The sequence below is a fragment of the Myotis lucifugus genome, unplaced genomic scaffold, assembly GCF_000147115.1.
Source record: "Myotis lucifugus unplaced genomic scaffold, Myoluc2.0 scaffold_210, whole genome shotgun sequence".
In the NCBI taxonomy this organism is placed as follows: Eukaryota; Metazoa; Chordata; class Mammalia; order Chiroptera; family Vespertilionidae; genus Myotis; species Myotis lucifugus.
Window position 1 is genome coordinate 807,177 of NW_005871258.1, and position 22,912 is coordinate 830,088.

At 55.2% G+C, this 22,912-nt stretch overlaps 1 protein-coding gene across 7 annotated transcripts in view; it reads right to left on the reverse strand.

The window, feature by feature from the left end:
• Nucleotides 1-404: 404 nt before the first annotated feature.
• KIAA1211L (KIAA1211 like) overlaps nt 405-22,912 on the reverse strand; it is a 111,619-nt gene continuing 89,111 nt past the window's right edge. For 4 of the 7 annotated variants that reach the window (XM_023761505.1, XM_014463470.2, XM_023761506.1 and 1 more), the window contains 4 exons: nt 19,476-21,447; nt 3,182-3,369; nt 1,996-2,140; nt 405-1,198 (listed from right to left, as the gene is read on the reverse strand). In XM_023761505.1, the coding sequence (XP_023617273.1) occupies nt 1,056-1,198; nt 1,996-2,140; nt 3,182-3,369; nt 19,476-21,447 (2,448 nt within the window). In that variant the 3' untranslated portion in view covers nt 405-1,055. The remainder of the gene's footprint in view (nt 1,199-1,995; nt 2,141-3,181; nt 3,370-19,475; nt 21,448-22,912) is intronic. The other 3 variants (XM_014463469.2, XM_023761504.1, XM_023761503.1) reach the window with 3 other exon arrangements.

Here is a 22,912-nt window from a genome sequence, read left to right on the forward strand (position 1 = left end):
CCCTAACCGGTTTGGCTCAGTGGATAGAGCATCGGCCTGCGGACTCAAGGGTCCTGGGTTCGATTCCGGTCAAGGGCATGTACCTTGGTTGCGGGCACATAGCCAGTGGGGAGTGTGCAGGAGGCAGCTGATCGATGTTTCTCTCTCATCAATGTTTCTAACTCCCTATCCCTCTCCCTTCCTTTCTGTAAAAAATCAATAAAATATATTTAAAAAAAGGGGAATTAACAAAATAAACACCAAAATTTTATTGGGAGAAAAAGTCTAAGGAAAACCCAAACTCCAAAATCCACCCAATAGAGATTTTAAGTGAGACGTCTATTAAATGAACCACTATACTTTGCATTTAACTCAGGGCTGGAGGACGTTCTCTAAATGTGAGTAGAAATAACATCCGACAGAAGCGTGTTTGAACCCTTTTATTGAACAGGCAATGCGTTGTGCAACGGTTAAGGACACAGATGCCTCGTGGAAAAATTTAAAAATTGTTGTTGGAAACGGTCTATGTGAGCTGATGCGCCTGCTGTGTGCTTCCCGCCCCTTCACAGAGGGACTGTCCTTGGAAGCGGCATGCTCTAGCGCTGCTCTTGGAAGCGGCATCCTTACGTCCATAAATATCATGCCCCATCGGGAAGGAGAGGAGAAGACAGGATCCGCAGGCAAGACCCCGGCCACAGACACAAGCCGATCTCAGCTGGGGGCACAGACACACGTTCTCCAGGTCCCGGTTTTGCATCCGCGTTTCATTGCCTTTTTCTTCCGTGTCAGAGCTCCTTTGATCAAGGGATTTCTGAAAGACTGGCATTCAGGCCTCTGGGCACCGGGCCTTGTTCCCTGAACACCTTTTCAATGGTCTTCTTGTTTTCGGGCCCTGCTGGCCAGGCCTGTGGCTGTGTGTCTGTCCTTGTTTGGCTGGCTCGTTCCGCCCCAAGCCCGCCCTCCCATAACCGGATGATAAAAATCACTCTTACGTTTCAGTGTCTTTGCCTTTAGTGGCCGTTTTTCACTAAGGGACCCGTCAAGGTGGTGGACGCTTTTTGTCACACGCTGCCAACCTATTTTATAATTTGGGGCATGTCACTCCAAGCTTGAGACTTCTTTCTGGCGAGTTCCATCCAGGACGGCTGCTCCGCACTGGCGTAGCTGGCTCTCTTCAGCTGGTGCAGCTCTCTCTCCGCCATCGCTGCAGACTGAGCTGCTGGGATGAAGACAACACAAACACACACACACTAGCAACGCGTTTCAATGTTCACTCAAGCCTCTGCATTTCTTTAAAATACGCATTGAGGTCTTAACTGTGGTCTCAAACATGAAATCCTTAATGCGAGAAAATGTGAAGAAGGTTTAGGCCCAGAATAACTTCTGTGCCAAAAGGACCGACAGGAGGCTCCCATGCAGTGAGGAGAGAGAAACTTCTAGAATAAAACTGCAGCCTGGGGGACTGGGTGTACAAGTGTGAATACTCTTAACACGACTGAACTGCACACTTAAAAATGGTTAAGGTGGTAAGTTTTGTTATGTGTATTTTACATAATTGAAAAGAAATTTAAAAGGTACTGATACGTGGAATGTCAGAGATGAATGTTCCGTGAAAGAAGCCAGACACCAAAGAACACGTATTTTATGATTCCAGGGATGAGAAGTGTCTAAGAAGGGTGAGTATGCAGAGACTGAAAGTGGATTTGTGGTTGCCTGGAGTGGTGAGTGCCTGTAAATGGGCACAAAGTTGCTTTTTAGGGCGAGGTTGGGTGAGGTTCTAAAATTGGATGGTGCTGGTTGGACAACTCAGTAAATATATATACTCACTGTCAATTGTACACTTAAAACAGGTGAGTTTTATGGCAATATCTCAATAAAAGCTATTTTAACAAATCAATGTGTCAAATAATTCAGAAAAACAAAGCAAAACAAACAAACACACCAAAAAACAAAACCCGTGGGACCCACCCCAGAAGCGTATGTCAGAGTGTTTGGGACTGTCTGCAGGTTTCATACCCAAGTTCTGATGGGACAAGGAGATCCCTCTCTGCAGCCCCTCCTGGAGGCAGAGCTTGGTCCCCTGCCTTCGGTCCACGGAGGGCTTCGCCGGGGTGATCAGGAAAGACTTGCTGCGGATGAAGTCGGCTTGCCTCACGGGCTCCTGTGAGGACGCAAGAAAGACACACTGTCTGTCACCTGAGACTCCGATGGGTCTGAGCAGAACCCCAGGTACAAGCCACAAGGTCTGTCAACAGGAAGCGTGCGGCTGGCGTCGTCTTGGGCTCTGCTCTGTGCACTCATGGGCGCCAGTCTTCAGAACCAGGAGCTCGGACGCTCCTGGGCACACACAGGCGTCCTGGGTTCTGCCCTGTCCCCACCCCTGGCCTCAGCCCCCGATACTGGACGGCAGGGATCCCATCAGAAAGTCAAAATGAATGGTGTTTGGAAGTAGTTTTGAGGTTTTTATGACACTTGGTCTGCTCACAGATGCCCCAAACCAGATCGCTGGTTAGTATTTGTTTATAAATGCTGTCTGCACGCAGGGTTTCAGGCACGGGGATGATTGAGATCTGGGTTAAGATGAAGGGGAGCAGGTCCTGCTGCTGGCTCTGCCTTGTCCCCCTCCCCCTATGCCTCCCCCCCACCCCCCGCCCCCCTTCCCCGGCTGAAACACTCTGTGGCTTCACCGTGGTGGCTATTTGGGGGACCGTGGATGCCATGATTCTCAGCCTGCTTCCAAGCACAGTTGTTTGGGGTTGAAAAAGCTGTTCTCAGTCCAGACTGCAAATGGACCCTGGGTGCAGCGCCGTGCCGGGTCTGGGAGGAAGGGACCCTGACCTGCACTGGCATCACTGGCAGGCACCCGGCAGCAGCAACATCGGGGCTGGTCCACCCCGAGACGAGAGGCAGCTTTTGACATGGCCGCCGCGTCTGCCTGAGAAGCTGTTTTAACCCTGCTCCGCGTCTCCAGATGCTGCGTGCGTTGCCTAGGAGGCAGGGAGCCCAGAGCTGTCTCTCCTGCCTAAGTGATCCACCTGCTCCTCTGCCTCCCTAACAGCCCCGCACATGCCCGGGCAGCCAGCAGCCAGCATCCCAGGCCGCGGGCTCTGCACTGACCAGGCAGGAAGCGTGGTCCTTGCGGGGCCTCGGCCCCCAGCCCGGCCAGCTGCTCCCTCCCACATCCACAGGGACAGGAACCCACCTGGGCTCTCTCGGGTGCCCTGGCTGCCCTTCCTATTTCGGGCTTCAGGGTCTGGGCCCCAGGCTTGTCCTCCTGGTTGGGTGGCTGCTCGGGGGCCCCTCGCCGCTTCTGTGGGGTGATGGTGATCCAGGGCGGCCCCGACTGGCCCTCGGCTCCAGGCCCCGATGCTGCGGGAGGCAGGCCCTTCTCTGTGGGTAGAGACACAAGGTTGTCAAAACACTCCCGGTCCCTCTTCAGTCTCACTTTTGTGGCTCCCACACCCAGGACGCTGGAGGGGCGAGGGGAGCAGGGGGCGGTGGGAGGGGAACGACGCTGGGAGCCCCTCTCCCCGGGGTGGGGGACAATTCCTTTTCTTGAGGGAACTTTGCATCCTCATTTATGGGTGCACCAAAGAGACTGTGCTTCTCTGGTCTGAGCCACAGAAACTTAAATGCAGCTGCTCCTGTACACACATCCTAGAGCCCACTTCCTCCCTCGTAAGGGACATTTTCTGGGATGACACAGCCGTACACAAGCAGATAAGGTTTCTGGAATATAAGACCATCATTTTACACACTTCCTGATTGGTTTGGAAACTGTAGACACATTCTTCTTCCTTTTTTTTTTCTTTTAAAAATTGTAAGCACGCCCTTCCATTTGTAAAGAATGACACCCAAAACAGCCACAGCTGTCTCCCCCATGTTCTGAGAGAAGAGAAATGGTGCCTTAAAGCCACCACGTTCTGCTGACTTTTCTCCCACATTCACAGCGATCTCTGGGTGGTACGACTGTGGGTCATCCCCCTCTTCCTTTTTAACTCTTCTGTATTTTCATATTTTCTACAACGAGAATTTATTACCTTCATTAAGAGAAAAAGGAAGCAATCTTTTTTTTTTTTTCAAGGAAACATACAGATGAAATAAGCGGCTTCTCACAGGTTCAAAAGTCCTTTCTCTCTGAAGTACACGAGACCCAAACGTTGCCGCAGCCTGTCCCTCTGAACCTTTGCCTCCAGCACACGGAACAAAGACCGACTTCACGTCCACATGCCTGACCCCCTCCCACGTGAGCACCTGGGTCAGCCAGGTGAGGCAGCATCTGTCACAGCAGATGCCCCAGGGCAGGTAGCGTCATTGTTCTCTGTGCTCTGACACACGCCGCCCCCTGCTCTGGTGTGTTCGGGATATCGCTCTATTTGTTCTTGTTTCTGCCTCCAGTTCAACCTGGTCACCAAGGAGGGGTGAGGGATAGGAGCCACTGAGCACCTGTCTCCGGCCAGCTGAGAAGGGCCTCTCCGGCCTGGGCCGCTGGGGACGGCCCCTGCTCTGCTCCTGGCTGCCCCTGAGGCCTTCACGCCCCTGTCCTCTGGGAGCCCGGCTCCATCTGTCTGTCTCACCCCTTGTCTCTTCCTGCAGCTGCAGGCTCTTCCTGGCCACTGCCGTCTTCCCTGCTGCTTTGCATAAAGCTTGGGTCTCCCACAGCTCCAAGGAAAACGGTCTCCACTTTGGCTCGAGGCCCCTTGAAGCCCCAGCTCCCCACTCCCCTCCACCCTCAACCTGTGGCCTCTGCCTGAGTCCCTCCAGCCAATTCCTTCGCCAGCCACACATGAGTGCTGGACCTGCCCACCGCTGAACCAGGTGTACGGATGCCTTTCCCACCCCCCACTTGCTCACCCCCGACCTGACCACGGAACCGCTCTAGGCACCTTCCTCCTTGGGTGCTCCTGCTCTAGGCCCTTGCCAGACTCGCTCCCGAACCTGGAGATTCTTCCTCGTTCCCACCCCCAGCCTTCATCTCTCCTTCGGTTCCACCCCTGATTTCAGCACTCAGATTGGCCTGGATGCCTTTCCAGCGTATAATCTAGCCCTAGTTCCTACTCTCAGGCCCAGTCCAGCGTTTCCACTCCCCTTCTTCTCGCCCTCCCTTCCTTACAAAGCTCAAAGTCTAGTGCGGGAGACTACCCACAAGTAACCATGGTGGAAACTGGAAAATGCTACAATTTATAAAGTGCTGTGTACACAGGGCCTAAGCTAGTGGGCAGCATTTGAGGATGCTGTCTGGGGCTGGGGCCTGGAGAAGGACAGCAAAGCGTCTAGGCCAGTGATGGCGAACCTATGACACGCGTGTCAGAGGTGACACGCGAACTCATTTTTTTGGTTGATCTTTCTTTGTTAAATGGCATTTAAGTATATAAAATAAATATCAAAAATATGTCTTTGTTTTACTATGGTTGCAAATATCAAAAAATTTCTATATGTGACACGGCACCAGAGTTAAGTGAGGGTTTTTCAAAATGCTGACACGCCGAGCTCAAAAGGTTCACCATCACTGGTCTAGGCTGAGCAGAGGGGCAAGGAAGGCCACCCAGGTGGAGCGGGCAGAGGCAGAGCTGCCTGCAGGCCGGCCCGCAGGCAGCAGGCCAACTGAAAAGGGGCCCTCTGGCCTTCTCCCTGTCCACATGGGAAGCCTCCAGGGGTCAATTCAGGGTCACATCTGGAGGCTGTGTGAGGAGTACCTCTGACTAGGGAACGAGGAGGGGGGCTGTGTCACAGTCCAGAGAGGTGACCAGGGATTGGATGCCCTGTTCCAGAACCACCCCTTCTTGTCCAACAAGGCCATGCCCAGATGCCACCTCCTCCATGCAGCCTGCCCTGGTTCTCTCAGCTGGACATTCTCTCCCTCTCCTAATCCTTCTGTAACTCTCTGAGACCTTTGCCCCAGTGGTTGGTGCTAGACATGTCTGCTAGCTGACTTTCTACCCCACTGGTACATGCTTCTGGTCATTAGAACTTATTTAACAAATGCATGACACAGACTACACACCACGTCCTATTATCAAGGCAGTCCACTTATGACATAATTTTACATGTTATTTATTGTCCAGACCCTGGCACATGAAAGGTAAGCTGGTGGTTGTCTGTTTTACAGAAAGTCTACACTTCTCATTCCTGGTTATTAATCCCTCATTCAGAGTCCTCACGCTATCTTCCTGGACTTGTGTTTTTTCTTTTTTCAATCTTTATTGTTGACTAGGGGCCCAGTGCACAAATTCGCGCACCATGAAAGGAACTGTGGGCCGCAAGGCTGCGGTGGGCACAGGGCGGGTCTCAGCCCATCCTCCGTGCCCCCACCCAGCCCCTCCCACTGCGGCCCCCGGTCTCCTGTTGGCTGGCAGCCCCACTCCCGGGGCCGCTGCTCTCACGCACTGATGGCGCCGGCCCTGCTCACACCTGCTGACTGCCCGATCGCCCCTCAGGAGCAGGGGGAGGTGGAGAATCCCTCAGGGGCGACTGGGGCCTGCAGCTGCTGCTTGCACCGCTGATGGCACCAAGCGACTGGGATCGGCGCTGAGCGCTTGGGACCAGCACTGGGCGCTGGCAGAGGGTGTGAGCAGCGGCTCCGGTGCTGGCTGTGGGTGCGAGCAGGGCCAGCTCCGGCAGCAGGTGCGAGTGTCTGGCAGGACCGAGGCACATGAGAGCAAAGAATTTCCAGTAACCACCAGAGGCTCCCCCTGATGACAGCAACTGGCGCCTCACCTTGGTCTGGTGCCCCCGCTCATCTGGTCCACCATCCCACCATGGCAACACCCACCATGTTTCACACGCTGCCATCTGCTGCTGACACCCGCCATGTTCCAGGCACATCCCCTGGTGGTCAGCACACGTCATAGCGAACAGTTGTTCGGTTGTTCTGCCGTTTGGTCTATTTGCATGTTGGGTTTTATATATATAGATAGAAGATAGTATTACAGATGCCCCCTTTTTTTCTCCCCATTGCCCCCTCTACCTGGTTCCCACCCTGCCCCACCCCAGGCCTTCACCACCCTATTGTCTGAGTCCATAGGTAATGCCATGCATATAAGATCTTTGGTTAATCTCTTCCCACCCCCTGCACTCCCTTCCCTCTGAGATTGGTCAGTCTGTTCCATGTTTTCATGCCTCTGATTCTATTTTATTCATTAGATTTCTTGTTTAGTTTTTTAGATTCAATTGTTGATAGGTACATATTTATTGGCATTTTATTGTTCATATTCTTTATCTTTTCTTCTTCTTCTTCCTCTTCTTAAAGAATACCCTTCAACATTTCATCTAATACTGGTTTGGTGGTGATGAACTTTTTTAGTTTTTTCTTGTTTGTGAAGCTCGTTATCTGGCCTTCAATTCTAAATGGTAGCTTTGCTGGGTAGAGTAATATTGGTTGTAGTCCTTGCTATTCATCACTTTGAATATTTCTTGCCACTCCCTTCTGGCCTGCATAGCTTCTGTTGAGAAATCAGCTGACAATCATATGGGTACTCCCTTGTAGGTAATTAACTGCTTTTCTCTTGCTGCTTTTAAGATTCTCTTTTTATCTTTAAGCCTTGGCATTTTAATTATGATGTGTCTTGGTGTGGGCCTCTTTGGGTTCCTCTTGTTTCGAACTTTCTGTGCTTCCTGGACTTGTAAGTCTATTTCTTTCACCAGATAGGGGAAGTGTTCTGTCATTTTTCCTTCAAGTAGGTTTTCAAATATCTTACTTTCTCTCTTCTCCTTCTGGCACCCCCATAATGTGAATGCTGGTACACTTGAAGTTGTCCCAGAGGCTCCTTACACTAGCTTCATATTTTTGGATTATTTTTTCTTTTTGCTCTTCTAATTGAGTGTTTTTTGCTTCCTCATATTCAAATCATTGATTTGATTCCTGGATTCCTCTTCTCTACCGTTCAAACTCTGTAAATTATTCTTTATTTCAGTTAGTGTATGCTTAATTTCTGACTGGTCCTTTTTCATGTCTTTGACATTCTCACCAAGATTCTTAAAAGTCTCACTAAGTCCCCTGAAGTTCTCATTAAGATCCTTGAGCAACCTTATAATCATTAGTTTAAACTCTGTATCTAGTAGTTTGTTTACTTCTATTTCTTTCATTTGTAACACGTTTCTTTCTCTGCATTTTGGCAGCTTCCCTGTGTTTGTTTCTATTTATTAGGTAGAGCTACTATGTCTCCTGGAATTGGTAGAAAGAACTTGTGTATTAGGTGTCTTGTAGGGCTCAATGGCTCAGTGTCCCCTGTCACCTGAGCTGGGCACTCTAGGTGCACCCCTGTGTGGGCTGTGTGCACAGTCTTGTTGTAGTTGAGCCTTGATTGCTGTTGGCATTACTGGGAGGAATTGACCTCCAGGCCAATTGGCTGTGAGGACCAGCTGTGTCCACAATGGGAGAACTGCTGTGCAGGAGACACCCCTATGGAACAGGACTTGTTTCATTGGGGCTTTGGAGCTCACTGAGTCAGCTTCTTGAGTGTGTTGCTTGTGGATGTGCAGAGTTGTAATCTGGAATGGTCTGAAGCTGTCCACCAGATTCATTGGCTTTGGGTCCTCCAGGAGGTGCAAAGTCAGCCACTGCCTGGGGCCACCTAGCAGGAGCTACAGAGATTTCTGCAGATGGCTGCTACTTGTACTAATATTGGGCTAGGAAGTGCCCATGCAAGGCCCAGCTGTGAAGCAAGGCAGGCTGGTGCTAGTGCTGGGTCTTGGGCCTCTTACTGATAGGTATGGGGCATGCTGATGCCAGCGCTGCTTGTTTGAGAGATTTTAGCAAAGTCTGAAGTCTGAGCCAGGACAGGCCATTCATGTGGGAAACCAACTACAAGCAGTTCTGGTGGGGCTGCAAATTGGATGGTGCGAGGTCTTAGGGAATCACCAGGGCAGAGCAAACAGTGTGGGCCATGCTGATGGAAACTCAGATATGGCTGCCAGTCATCTCTACAACAAGGTCCCAGCACAGGAATAATGACCCTTGTGAGCACTCTTGTTTGGGATAAAGTTGCCCCCGAGTTCCTGCCTTGATGCCAGACAGTCTAGTTCCTCTTTGTATGTCCCTGGATTCCTCCCGAAAGCTGCCGCCTGGTACTGGAGCTCAGAGGAAGTGGGACAGTGTTAATTCATGCATGGGTCCTTTAAGAGGAACAGCTGGGACTCCAGCAGCCTCTATGTCACTCAGCCTCAATCCCAGCTGGTTTTTACAGCTCCAAGTTATGGGGACTTCTCTTCCCAGCTCTGAAACCCTGAGCTGGGGGTCCCTGCTTCTCATGGAAGGCCTTGGAGATATCCCTCCCAATTAAAAGAATGCCACATTCTTGGCGACACGGCCATCGCAGGGAGCGATGTGGGTGTCAGACCAGCCTGTTCCATGCCTCCACCTCTCCTACCAGTCTCAGTGTGCTGTGTTCTTTACTTCTCTAGTTGTAGGGCTTCCGCTCAGCCAGATTTGAGGCAGTTCTGAATGATGGCTGTTCTGTGTTTTAGTTGTAATTTTGATGTGGCGGTGGGAGGCGGTGAGTACAGGCGTTTACCTACACTGCCATCTTGGTTCTACTGGACTTTTCTTAAAAGGCTTAATTCACTTCTCCAATCTCTTCTTCACTCTCAGTGAAGTCGCTGGTTGTACCCTCTGCTCCCGCGTGGTCCAGGGTGTGGGACAGTGCTGTCCTCTCAGCTGCGCCCAGCACGTTACCTCAGTCAGCAAAATATTCTGAGTAATTCGGTCAAGACAAAGTGTATCTGGACAGAAAATTTTCATCCAGGTTTTAATCCACCAGCAGAATGGCAGCTGTGAAACACCAAGGCAGCCCAGCGTCTTGGGGGGCTCTGGCTGCCCCTCCAGGTGCCATGCGTGCAGCGTGAGGCACTGGACATGTCACTCTTGCTCGAGGGCACAGGACATAGCCTTGGTTGAGGTCCTATGCCATGCCATCGGATTCCCCTCTTTGAGCCAAAAAGAGTGCTTAACACTCCCTAGGGAGAGTTCTATGGAACAGGGCACACACAGTGCTCCTGGGATGGCGCTGGGAGGAGGCCCGAGGATGAGGCTGCGGCCAAGGTGGGCCCAGGCTGGGGCTGTGCTCAAGGCCCACAGCTCACACCTGAGGCAAAGCCTATTCTCTCCTCCCAGTCTGCTCCTGGGAACTGCAGTCTCGTCAACAAGCAACTAGGTTCATCCTGAAAGGGTGGCTGTTTTCTCTCCTGCCACCAGGACTGCGCTGGCCGATTCACTGCAATCAGAGAGGGCCACTGGCTGCACTGCCTGTATGCGAGTGTGAGCCCATATGTCTGGGCTCATGGGCAGACCTACAGAGGGAGTCAGTGCCACAGCTGGGCCAGGCTGGACCGTGTGGGATAAGGCTCCCTGCGATGGCCGTGTCACCGAGTGCTGGAGTGGGCACACGGCCAAGATCTTTCACCAACCATTTCTCTCTCTCTTGGTTCCCCTTCTTTTTCCCGAGGGGTGTTCTTTCCTTGTATTCTGTACTCTGCTTTCTCACTTCTTCCTTGTCAGGAATGCAACTGGGCCAGAGCCCGATGCCCCCCAGACCCTTTCACAGGGTCTGTCAAAGGCCAGCCTCATGGGGAGATGGTACAGGTGGTGGGCAGGGTCCACACACCAGGAAGAAGGGAGAACACAATGGCTCCCAACCATGATTCAGAAAGGCCTGAGGTTCCACTCGGAGCCTCAGGAAACCTCCAGGTAAGTCCCTGTCCCAGGTGGGCACAGGCAGAGCATCTGGCTGACGAGCCATTCTGCTTAGTGGCCACTGTAGCCCCACACCCTGCACCTGGCACAGAGCAGGGACAAGGGTTGTGGGGTGTGTGAGGGCAGGAGAAAGGAAGGAAGTAGACACAGGTAATGTGCAAGATAAGGCGAGTTCAGGGGCCAGAGGCCTTACACTGTGACAGCTCCACAGCAGGAACACCCAGGGTCAAGGTTACACCATAAAACAGCTTCTGATCAAGCATGTTCAAAGTGTCAGTAATTCCTGATAACATAGAGGCGGCACCAGGTTACATAAGAGGAGATGCAAACACTTCGTTTACCTCTTTCCGCCTCAACACACAATCCTAACAGAGTCATGTGTATTCAGGAAGACCTAAAATGAGCCGTTCACAGAGCCCTCACGCTAAGCCATTTCTGGATATGCAACCACCCTCTGTGAGAGATGACTCTTATCACGTAATTCTGACTTACTGATTGGTGGTGGCTTTTTTGTTGTTTCGTTTTTTGGAACCTATTCAAATTCAGCCTTAAGGTGCTGTTTCTTTCATTCACAAAACTCCCATAATGACAGGAGGAGGGACTGAGGGTGGGACGCTAACGGTGGTCTGCACCCCACATGGCGGGCAGGACCCAGCTGTGGCTCCTGAGAGCGCGGCCTGAGCGGCGCCATAGAAACTACCACGGTTTCTTGCCCTTTGGCTAAGAAAATAAAGTAAAAAAAAGAAAGAAATCTTGCCTTTTGTGACAGCATGAGGGACCTGGAGAGTATTACGCTAAGTGAAATAGCCAGTCAGAGAAAGACAAGTACCATATGACCTCACTTATATGTGAAACCTAAAGAACAAAATAAACTGACGGACAAAAGGGAAACAGAGGCTTAAAGGCATGGAACAGAGGGGGGGGGAGCAATTGGGGTCTGGATGAAAGAAGGTGAAGAGATTAAGCAAAAAAACCCCATATATATAAAACACATAAACACAGACAACAGGGTGGTGACAGGGTGATAGCCAGAGGGAAAGGGGGGACAGGGTAGGTGCAGGTGGGCAAAGAGAGAGACTTTGCTTGGGCGGTGGGCGCACGATGCCGTGTGCAGATGATGTTTTATTGATTTGTACTTTTGTACTTTTGAAACCTGTATGGTTTTGTGAATCAATGTCACCCCAATAAATTGAATTAAAATGAAAATAAAGTAGATACTCTGCCCTAAGCTAACACAGCAGGGTGGCAGGATTCTTGAGCCGCTAGAAACTTGGTATAGGCTGAAGCAGTAATTTTTAAGAATTTTTTTCCTTTCATAAAATGTCTTCCTTGTTTATAAAAGTCGCATGCACACTGTACACACTCAGGGAGCCGCTGGACATGTAAAGGAGGAGAAGGTCCCCGTGAGTCGACCGGCAGAGCTGTGCACTCGGCCACACTCCTCCCGACCAGTCTCTGCTGTGTCATCTTCACTCCCCTGCGACAGCTCACCCCCGCAACCCCCCGCCCTCCAAACAGCCTCCCAGCAAGGAGAGGCGCAAGTCTGCCCTCGAGGATTTCTGGTCTAAAGTGGGTGCCTCACCCACACTTGTCCCAACGAGCCGAAGCCAGAACAGTGGCTCCGGGCGTCTAGGGCATCTTCCTGGTTCAGCCTGGCTGCCAGGTCCTCTGCCCGGGCTCAACCTGGAGCAACGCGGTGCGTGTGCAGGCACTAAGGGGATCGCTGGGGTGGGGGTGGGAGGGCCAAGCGTTTCTGTCTGACTTCCTGTTTGAAAGTTGAGTTTTTAAAGCATGTATTGATCTGTTGTCAGTCTCGGCTTACACAGACAGCTCCTGGTCGATACACGCTGGCAGTCTGCAGCCGCTCCTCGCGGGCCCTGTTCGGAGCCTGGCTGTGTGCCCACCACGGGCAGCTGCAGCGCTCGTGCGCACCTATCTCAACACCCTGCTCAGCGAGGGCTTTTCCCAGAGCAAGCTCCTGTTCGTAACGATGGGCACGGGGCTGTGTCCTACTTTCACCTGTAGCACCATTCCTTCCTTCACCAATTCAACAAACGCAGCCGGGCCTCCTTGCTTGTGAATTTCACATCTGAGCATGTTCCTACTTGCTAAGATGTACTTGAAACCCCAAATCAATACTCATGACCCGCCATGGGCATCTGCAGACACGTGCACAGCAGCACGGTCACCACGGACCAGCTGGTGGAAATGTGGCCGGAGGCTGCAGGAACTGCACCCTGCTTCTCGCTGGGAGCAATGGCTCAGCAGCAGCTCATTCTGATGTTACAGAGCATAAGGACTGCAGGTAACGAGAACCGGCTGTGCCTGGTGAGTGCCCCCGGGCCCAGGCCCACGGTGCACGCCGAGACCACGGAGGGAAGGACCTTCCTATCTAACACATCTCTCCAGTGCACCACGCACGCTCTCCTGCAAGAGCGACCATGGATGGAGCGGTCCGTGGCCCAGAAACGAGTTCCAGAGCTGCCAGAGGGGGGGCTGGGCGGGCCTCTGGCTACTGCCTCACTGTCTCCTGGATGGTGTGTTCAGTGTGTGAAAACCCACTCAGATGCACACACAGGGTCTGTGCCCTTCTCTGCATGTGTATCATTCTTCAATAAAAAGTTAAAAAAACAACAACTCTAAGACAGTCGGGACTCATTCCGGGCATGGATAACGACCAGGAGAGTCTAGGGTTGGTGCAGGCCTCCGCTGTAGGAATTTATGTGAGTCTTTTCCAAAATGGGGACCTGAGGTCTGCTTGGTTTGTTTGTTGTTACAGCACCAACTCTGTCCACACAGAGAAATGAGCAAATTTGCACCATGGAGCTGTTTCCATACTGTGCGTAGGTGAGGCTGCTGCCCGTTGAGGGTGGGGGGGTGAGGGGGGAGGGGGGTGGCTCTCCTAAGGACGTCCTCCCTCCGTGGCAGGCCCTTTCCATCCTCTTCATGCTCCCTGCCCTCAAATACACCTGGGTCCTGGGCCCACCTGCCTTTCCTACTGCTGCTCCCCTGCCCACCTGGTCTCCCCTTCCCGCCATTCTGTGACGGCTTCCCCTGGATCCATTTCCTCCCCCATAGAAGACCCCAGAATCAGCAGGGCAGACAGCCTCCCTCTCTGGTCACAGACTCACTTCACAGCCTCAAGAGCGATCCCTCGTCTCAGCCATCAGCACGCGGCCTCCAGGGCCAAGTGTCCTGCCCGCTTTCCCTACCCCAAGTCAGAGGGCCCTGCCACGACCTCCTCACCCGGCTCCTCTGAAACCGCCTTCCCGACCTACACTTCTCTTCCCTCACAACCTGCAAATGCTCGTCAGGAAAAAGACACCGCTGTTGCTTTAACCGTTCCTGAAAGAGTGTTTATGTCATAACAGGTGAGGCCCAGACCGTGCCCTTCTTCCCCATATCACGGACACTGTGAGGCATCGCACTGCTCACCGCACAGGGTACCTTCAGGCAAAGGACGCTGATAACATCAGCACGTCATGGTTTTCTAACTGATCCTGGCCCGGGGAAAAGGCCATGGGTCAGAGGTGTCCCCGTCAGCGTTCCCGGTGCCTGAGAACGCAGCACGTTCATCGGGACGGCGGACAGGGCTTGTCCCTGGGTGGGGTTTGTGCAGGACTCCATGGTAGGGATTTATGGGGTCTTTCCCTAAAAGAAGACTGGGGTCTCCCTTGTTTGTTGGTTGTTACAGTACCAACGCTCACTGTTTCAGGGCTCCGTTTCTTTGTGAAAAAACACTTTATAAAGAAAAATCAACACGTGTGTCACGTCTGGATGTGGACGTGTGGGCTGGTCCCACGCAGGCACGTTACTGGGTGCCCCAGGGTCAGATGCTCTGACCGTTGCTTGACTACAGAAGTGGAGCCCAGCCCTCAGGGGAGCCAGGCTGGCAGGCGTCCCAGGGCTGTCCAGCCCAAGGCCAGCATCTCATGGCGGAGCCTGGGAGCCAGCGACGGGCTCCAGGGCACGGAGTTGAGGCTGAGGAGCCTGGACTGAAAGTGCACGTGTTCAGCCACCACTGTGCGCAATGCACGCAGCTCAGAGCTGGGGGAAGGGGGAGGGCAGTGCCCGCGTCCTCTGAGAGCAGGCAGCTGGCCTCCACTCCCTGCCAGGTGATACAACGGATCTTCTAAGTATCTGGGATGGAAAGGCACTGGTATCCTATATAATAAAAGGCTAATATGCAAATAGACTGAACAGCGCAACGACCAGTCACTATGATGTGCACTGACCATCAGGGGGCAGATGCTCAATGCAGGAGCTGCCCCCTGGTGGTCAGTGAGCTCCCACAGGGGGAGCCCTGCTCAGCCAGAAGCTGGGCTCATGGCTGGCGAGTGCAGCGGTGGTGGCGGGAGCCTCTCCCACCTCAGAGGCAGCACTAAGGATGTCCGACTGCCTTCAGTCAGACATCCCCCGAGGACTTCCCGACTGTGAGAGGGTGCAGGCTGGCTGAGGGACCCCCGAGTGTATGAATTTCGTGCACCAGGCCTCTAATTTGAATATAATTGTGAGCTACAGCAGAGGAAGGAGAAAAAGTAGTGACGCTATTGTATTACATGGCGACCTCTTACGATTCAAAATGTACACAGCTTCCTGCCTTGGCTTCCTGGCGGGCCTGCAGGAATAGCCGGACCCCACAAGAGCTGTCTCAGTGGCCGTTGGAGAGTAAGTCGTGAGCTCGAGGGTGGCGCCCATCCACAGCGGGTTTCCCTTCCTTCATTACACCTGGCCCTCCCCGACTCCCGGATGGACAGGGACATTCCTCCGACCAAAGGCATGCGAACAGCTGAGGTGTACTTGGCCTTGATGTTCAGTGTCACGTGCACAATGAGCCTCACACGTCTCTGTAATGCCAGGGTGTTTTCAATCCCCATTTCAGAGACAGGAATGGAGTCTCTGAAGGACAGGACTTGTTCAGGGTCACTCGGCCAACACGTAACGATGGGGCATCAGAACACAGGCTTTCTGATTTCCAGTCTCCATGCACCTTGTCACATACCATCTCATATTAAGGGGTACGACCCCCAACTTTCCTATACACCGTTCCCTCCCCATTATCACCCATCAGTGAGTGGCGAACAATTGTCAGTCAACCTCGGCACTGCTGAGCTTTGGGGCTGGATAATTCTCTGCTGCGGGGGCTGTCCCCTGCACGGTGGTATGTTTAACTGCTACCACTGGGTGCTGGCAGCACCTCCCTCGCCCCAGCCGAGGACCACCCTGGCACAGCCCACAGTGAGGGGCGGCCACGGGGGGCCTATGGTCCCCACAGCTCTCCCCTCTGTGAAGTAAGACTGTTGTTGGAGAGTAAACTGTAGAGCATTTGCTATGACCCTTGTACGTGGTAAGTGCTAAGTAAACATCAGCTGCTGCTGTCACTAGCTATCCACTTACAGCCCGTATGTAAGTCATGGGCAAACCCACTGCAGACCTGAGCTGTGGGAAGCGGATGTGGGAGACGGACACAGGTGGGCTGTGTGGGGAGCGAGGAGCCTTGCGTGGTTTGAGGAGCACAGAAAAGGTGGGGGGTCGCCGCAGACTGTTGACCACACTCGCTCAGGAAGGGACTGTGAAGGGAAGGACAGGCTAAAAGGAAGGGTAGGTGTGAACAAAGTTGGTTTTCTTCAAGACGTATGAATATGTTCTTAGCATGATAGCAAAAATATCCAGCCCCCTTGTATTCTAGTCAAATGAGTCTCAGTACATTGAAATAAAGGTTGTTAAGTGAGTCTCTGAGTTCATTTTCTCCAAAAAATGTCCCTGATATCCAAAGGTAAGATGGGCTTCTACCCTCACTCCCTTGTGACGCCCCCTCCCGCCCCTCCTTGGGGAACAGGTCCTGTGCTTTCCGACTGCCGCTGGGCCTGTGCCGTGCCATGCACGTGGCAGGAGCACACGAAGTATTTGCCGAATGAATGAAGCATGATCTAGTGAGGCCGCGCGTCCAGGAAAAGAGGCCAGAGCCTGATTGCATCATTTCATTGTCACCAGGCCGGGCCGGGTGGAATGAGCTAGATTGGAGGCTGAGGCTGGTTATCAAATGAGGCCCCAGCTACTGTCCCAAATATCTGCCATGTGACCACAACTCTACAGGAAATTACACACACACACACATGCACACACAGGCACACGCACACACACACGCATGTGCACGCACACACACAGAAAGATTAGAAGGAAAGTCCAACAGGTTTCACACCTACAGAGTGGACTCACAGGTGATTGCTTTTTCTCTAGGCGTTCTGTATTTTATCAGTTTTCTACACGAGAGCCTCCAACTGCTTTCTTCTAATTCTAATCCTATGGCTGGACAAGCCTGAGGGGAGGAGGTGTGTCCTGCACACCTGAACGAGTCTGATGCCCCTGGCCATTCGCCTGCCCTGGCCCGTCAGCAGACCGATGGGTGCCACGTGGTGGATGCGCACAACCGCGCCCGGGGCTTGCCGCACCCTCCCGGAGGTGGCCCTGCGAGGCCTGGCCCGCTTGGCAAGCCAGGCTCCTGGGTTTATTGCAACAAAATCGAACTCTCTCAGCTTCCCTGGCGGCAGTTTCTCCAGGCCTTCGAGGAAGGAAGACAGTGTGGAGCGGCGAGGACGGCTGGCGGGAGTGCTGGGGAAAGGCAGCTGCAGTCCCCGAGGCAGAGCGGGCACCGTCCGGGACCCTCCGTACCTGACCTCATGATCTGTGCCTGGAAGGGGGACAGGAAGACGGAACTCACCGGGCCTCGGGTAAGGGCCCACCACCAACAGCAGCAATGAGGACTTTCTGAGGAATACTGTGATTAAAACTTGCACGATCTGCACGTTTTAGATAAACTGAGTTGCCTTCAGCCGCTGTCACGTGGGAGCGATGAGGCTGACGGCGGAAGTAATAATGAACGAAACCACCAGCAGACCCAGGGTCTGCAAGCGTCAGAGGCTGCTTCGCTGAGATCCTGCTCGGCTCTGCATGAGGCAGGCCTGCGCCCCGAGGCCCCGGGGGTCCCAGGCAGCAGCCACAGCCTCTCCTAGCACTTTCCCCTCAAATACCATCCCCTTGGGAGGGTCAGTTCCCGAAAGAGTGTGGGTAATTCTTTCCCTCCTGTCTTTGCAAGGAAATGAGACTCACCACAGTGCCCCCTCACCCAGTTTCTTCCACCCTGGAATGCATCCCAACGGGTTATTTCTGTGCTCAGAGACTATTAATACACACAGACTGTCACGACAATTCTCTTCTGCTACAGAAGCGAAGCCATTAGTAAATAAATACGATATTGTATTTTATAAATCAAAGAAAAAAGCCCAACGCAGGCACTTGGCAATGAGGGAAGCCTCTCTCTGGCATGGGCGGAGGAAGCCAGGATCATCAGTGAGCCGAGCACCGCTCCCTGAAGCTCACTCCCAGCTCTCAGCGCGAGCCTGGGCGTCCTGCGTCTAAGGTCCCTTCTCAGCAAGCCCTTGAGGGACATTTTCAGTTTCAGGTCAAGAGGGGGGACGGTGCTGAGGTCAGAGCAAGCCCCCTCCTCCCTCCCTGTCTCAGCCGAAGGCGTTGGGTCACTCTACGGCAGCTTCTGTGACCTCGCTGGGCCCTGGCACAGGGCAGCTCAGCTCCGGCCTCCCCGAAGCTCCCCCATGGACGGTCCTAAAAAATCACAGTGGAGCCAGGGGCCAGGGCGAGCGAGGCATTTTCCTGGCTCCACTCCCTGGACCGTCTGCATCCTGGGGTGTCCCCTTAGGACCGGAAGGCACTGTACACTGCGTCCCGCTAACTTGCGAACAGGGGACAGAAAAGGTTGCTGTGTGAGAGCTCATTTCTTCCTCCTGAGTGTGCCCTCATCTTGCTCACAGGATGCGAGGTCCCTAGGGGAACAGCTGGGCTCTGCTGTCTTTTGTCCCACAATGCAGTACTTTAGTGGAGCCTGGACTTAGAGTAGCCACTTAAAATATCCTGGAAGGTTTTTTTTAAAAATAAAATTTGCCATGAAAAATCTCTCCCCAGGGCCCTCGTCACAGGGGTCAGGACGGGTCTGTGGCGCTTCCTCTGCTGGCACCGTGATTTGCATCAAGGAAAGAAACGGCCAGTGACGGGCTCTCTCTCCCGCTCCACGGCGGCGACCCATGTCCAGCAGACGGCCCGCTCTGTCAGAAACACTACGCGTAAACAGTGACAAAAGTCACCAGCAGGAACCCCGTCGTCTGCCTCTCGTTTAGAAGACAGCTGCTGTAGAGTATTCGGGCACTCTGCCCGATCTTAACACCGGCTCCCTTTGGGACAGGGAGCCCACGCCCACCTGCTGAGGGGCTCACACTGGACAGAGGCTGTGACTGCAATAAAGAGGGTGCGTCCTGCATGGCACTCGGGCCCGTGAGCCCAATGATTACATGGAGGAACCACTTTCTTAGGGGTGAAGGTCAGAGGGGCCAGATGCTTCCTTTAAAACCAAGAAGAACATAGGTGCTGCCAGCCCAGGGCCTCCACCAAGAGCACGGGCCGGACGGGGCCTCCCTGAGCTCCCAGGTAAGCAGTGGGGGTGGCATGAGCCCCCAGGGGCCGCCTGCTAGGAAACAAGGCCTTGCGAAACGAGTGTGGACAATTCCTGACTTCGCTGAACTCACACAACCTCCTGGCACTTGCTCCCCCTTCTCGGTCTCCATGCCCAGCTCTCAAACACGTGAGGGCACCATGAGGAATGTTGACTCTACTGCCAATCTCCTGCCGCAAGGCCTTTACCCCCGTGTTCACCATCTATCCCCAGGGGATGTCCAGCAGGCACTCCCACTGCCTGCGCTGTCCCACCCCCAGCATGCTCAGGGCTGGCTCTTACCAGCTCCCCGGCGGGGCAACCGTTTCTCCACCGTCCGACTCTCCTTTCTGGGGCCCGGGGGTGGTGCGGCCTTGTCCAGCTCTCCAGGGCTCACGTCGGGGCCCGCGGGCGGGTACGGGAGGGTGAGGGATTGCAGAAGCGGCTTCCTGGGCAGGGGCGGCTTGGAGCCCGGCTGCTCCGATGACCGGGCCTTCCCCTTCCCCTGTCCGTTGGGGGGCCTGGTCCCCCGAATCGTGGGGACCGCCCCCACGTGACACCTGTCATCTTTCGAGAGCAGAGCCAGTCCTCCTTTTTCTAGCCGGACCTCAGCACTGTACCTCTTGACTCCTTTCCCTTCCGGCACGGCCACGTCTCTGTGTTTGAAGGAGAGAGACGTGGACCGGAGCTTGACGGGGAAGGGGCTCCTGTCCCCACACGGGCGCGGCTCCTGGGCGGAGAGGCGGGGCTCTCTTGTGGCTGGTGTGGCCACTGCCTCCGGGGGGTTCTGCCCGGGCCCGGCCTGGCTGGCCACCCTGCTCCCCGAGTCCTGAGAGCCACGCTCAGCGGGTGACGGTGGCTCCTGAGGCTCCAGTTCTGGGTTCTGGCGCTCCGGGGGTGCCTGGAGGTCATCGAGGGCGGCCTCGCTCCTCCAGGCCGCGCTGCTCCTCAGCAGGGGCAGCCGGACAGAGGAGGGGGCAGCAGGGGGGCCCGGGCGCGCGGGCCGCTCTCTGTGGCCTGTGTGCGGCCACGCCCGGCCTGAGGCCACGGAGAACTTCTTCCCGCCCCGGGGCTTGCTGCCTCCTCTCCCAGTTTTCGGCTCCGGGGCCTCCCTCTCGGCTCCCCGCTGTGGGGACTCGCCCTGCTCAGCCCTGGGGGACTGGAGGGGGGCGGCTTCCTTGTCCAGGGCACAGGGGCTGGGCTCCTGTGGAGGTGACTCGGAGGCGGGCGGTGTGGGGGACACGCTGAGGCTCCTGCTCGCCGGCGCCTTGTGCTTCAAGCAGCTCTTGGAGGCTGGGGGGCTGGGGGCGAAGTCCTCCGAGCCCTCTGTGCCCTCTGCGCCCTCTGGACTGGGACCGGGCACTGCCAGCGTCAGCTCCGCCTGCTCCTGCGCATCGTGGCCTGGCCCGTCGGGACCAGGGGGAGTCTCCGAGGGGACGGCCGGGCCGGTCCCAGGCGGTGCCGTGTCCTCCTCAGGGATGCGGGGCGATGAACTCTCGGCGTCTCCAGAAGCGCACCCCCCCTCTCCAGCTGCGTCCTTGGAGGGTGGACGTGCGCTTTCAAGGGATGGCTCCTCCCTTTGACGTTTGCTGTCGGGGTCAGGGTGTGGGGAGTCTTCTGGCAAAAGTGGGCACTCCAAGCAGGGGGCGGGGCCTGGCACGGGCTCCGTGACCTCCAGGGTGGCCTGGCGGCTGGAGGGGTCGTCCCCGGGGGGGCTCTCCTCCTCCTCAGCACTGGCGCTGAGCGCGGGGCAGTGCTGCAGACGCACCCGCCTGGCCCGGGGCCCCCCAGGCAGCAGCACGGGGGCCGGTCCCCTGGGCCCAGCCTGCTGCCCAGCACTGGGCGTCTCCTCTGCGCTGACTGTGGGCACCGGCTTCTCGTCGGACTCCTCCTCCTCAGGGGTGCAGGTCAGGTCGCCCAGGGCCTCAGACTGCGCCCGCCTGGCACGGGGCCTCCCAGGCAGCAGCACGGGGGCCAGCCCCCTGGGCCCAGCCTGCTGCCCAGCACTGGGCGTCTCCTCTGCACTGACCGTGGGCACCGGCTTTTCGTTGGACTCCTCCTCCTCGGGGGTGCAGGTCAAGTCGCCCAGGGCCTCAGACTGCGCCCGCCTAGCACGGGGCCTCCCAGGCGGCAGCACGGGGGCCAGTCCCCTGGGCCCAGCCTGCTGCCCAGCACTGGGCGTCTCCTCTGTGCTGACTGTGGGCACCGGCTTCTCGTCGGACTCCTCCTCCTCGGGGGTGCAGGTCAGGTCGCTCAGGCACTCGGACTGCGCCCGCTAGGAGAGGAAGAGGACACACAGCATCACTGCAGGGGAAGCAGGAGGCCCGCCACCCGCCCGCTTGTCCAGGCTGCACCTGCTCGGACCTTCACGTCCAGGAGCCTCTTCCTAATCCCTCCCTCACGGCTCTAGTTTGGAGTCTTGCCTCGCAAGTTCACTTTCAGCAGAACAGTGGCAGCCATGCCCTCAAAATAAATGTTGCCTGAGGCTCTCGTGGCCCAGCCAAGCCCTAGTGGAGGGCGCTCTACGGAGCGAAGCCACGGAAAGGGACCGTGACCAGGTGGAGGGCTGCCACGCCTGCGCTCTATGCTTGTTGCTTCTTTCCTCCCGATGCCTCCCAGCTCGGGAAGGATCGTCACTCCCTCTGTGCACTGGCGACAGACGCAGCCGGGCACCTGCTGGCCCGCGGAGCTCTGAGCCCAGAGGGAAGCTGGGGCTCCGCAGAGCCATCCTCCCCTCAGCGCCCGCTCCCAGCGAGGGCAGACTATTTGCCTAAAACGGGATTCACAGCATGTCAAACAAGATCAACAGTAACCCACAGCGTACAGGGCAAAGTCCACACTTTTCAGCTCAACTCAGCCTTACAGTCTCTGCTCTTCGGTGTTCCTCCAGCTCCCTCCTTAGTTCCAGCCAAGCCCCCCTGCTGTCCGGACCCGACTGTGGGTCTGCGTGACCCCCCCACACCGCCAGGGCACTCTACCAGCACCCCACGACTCAAATCCGACTCAAATCCCACTCGACAGAAGCCTGGCCTCCTCCCCGAGGCTCTGACTCTCCCTCTCTCCTGACACCTGGGCTGCCTGGTGGCAGTTTTCTCCTCAAAGGTCTGGAATTGGGGCCGGTCCTCCTGCCGTACACAGAGCCAGCCCCTGCTCTTCCGAAGGAAAGGAGAGGAAGGCAATCACTTATCATTCAAAAGCCCGACGTGAAAATGACCCAAAGGCTGTGGGGTGGAGACTGATCTTTGGAAAAACTCTGACATGGGGCCTGGAGTCATCAGGCTGTTGCTGTGAGCTCTCTCCTCCACCTTTAGGCAACACCCCGGGTGTCAGCAATAGGTTTCTGTTGTCTGTGGATGTTATTTTTAGCGATTTCCAGCCAGCATCTCCTCGCTGAAAGAACACGGGATCGCTGGGATGTTTGAACAATACCTCAGCTGAACTCTGGCCAAGATGCACAATCCTACTCTTCTGGGCACACAAAGGGGAAGGTGTGTAAGGAAAGCTACAGCAGAATTTTCAAAAGCTGCAGGTACAAAGGCATCGCTGGCCTTTCGCTGTCACAGGAAATCATGGACGTTGAAACCTCTTTAGGATGTGGGTCACCTTTAAAATGCTCGGAGCCCACCCTGAGTCAGCTCGGAGCGGGAGCAGGCTCCACGGGGCCCACCCCGGGGGAGGCGGCGGGACGAAGGCGGGCGTGGAGCACGGACCCCAGAGGATGGACTCGGACGTGGAGCAGA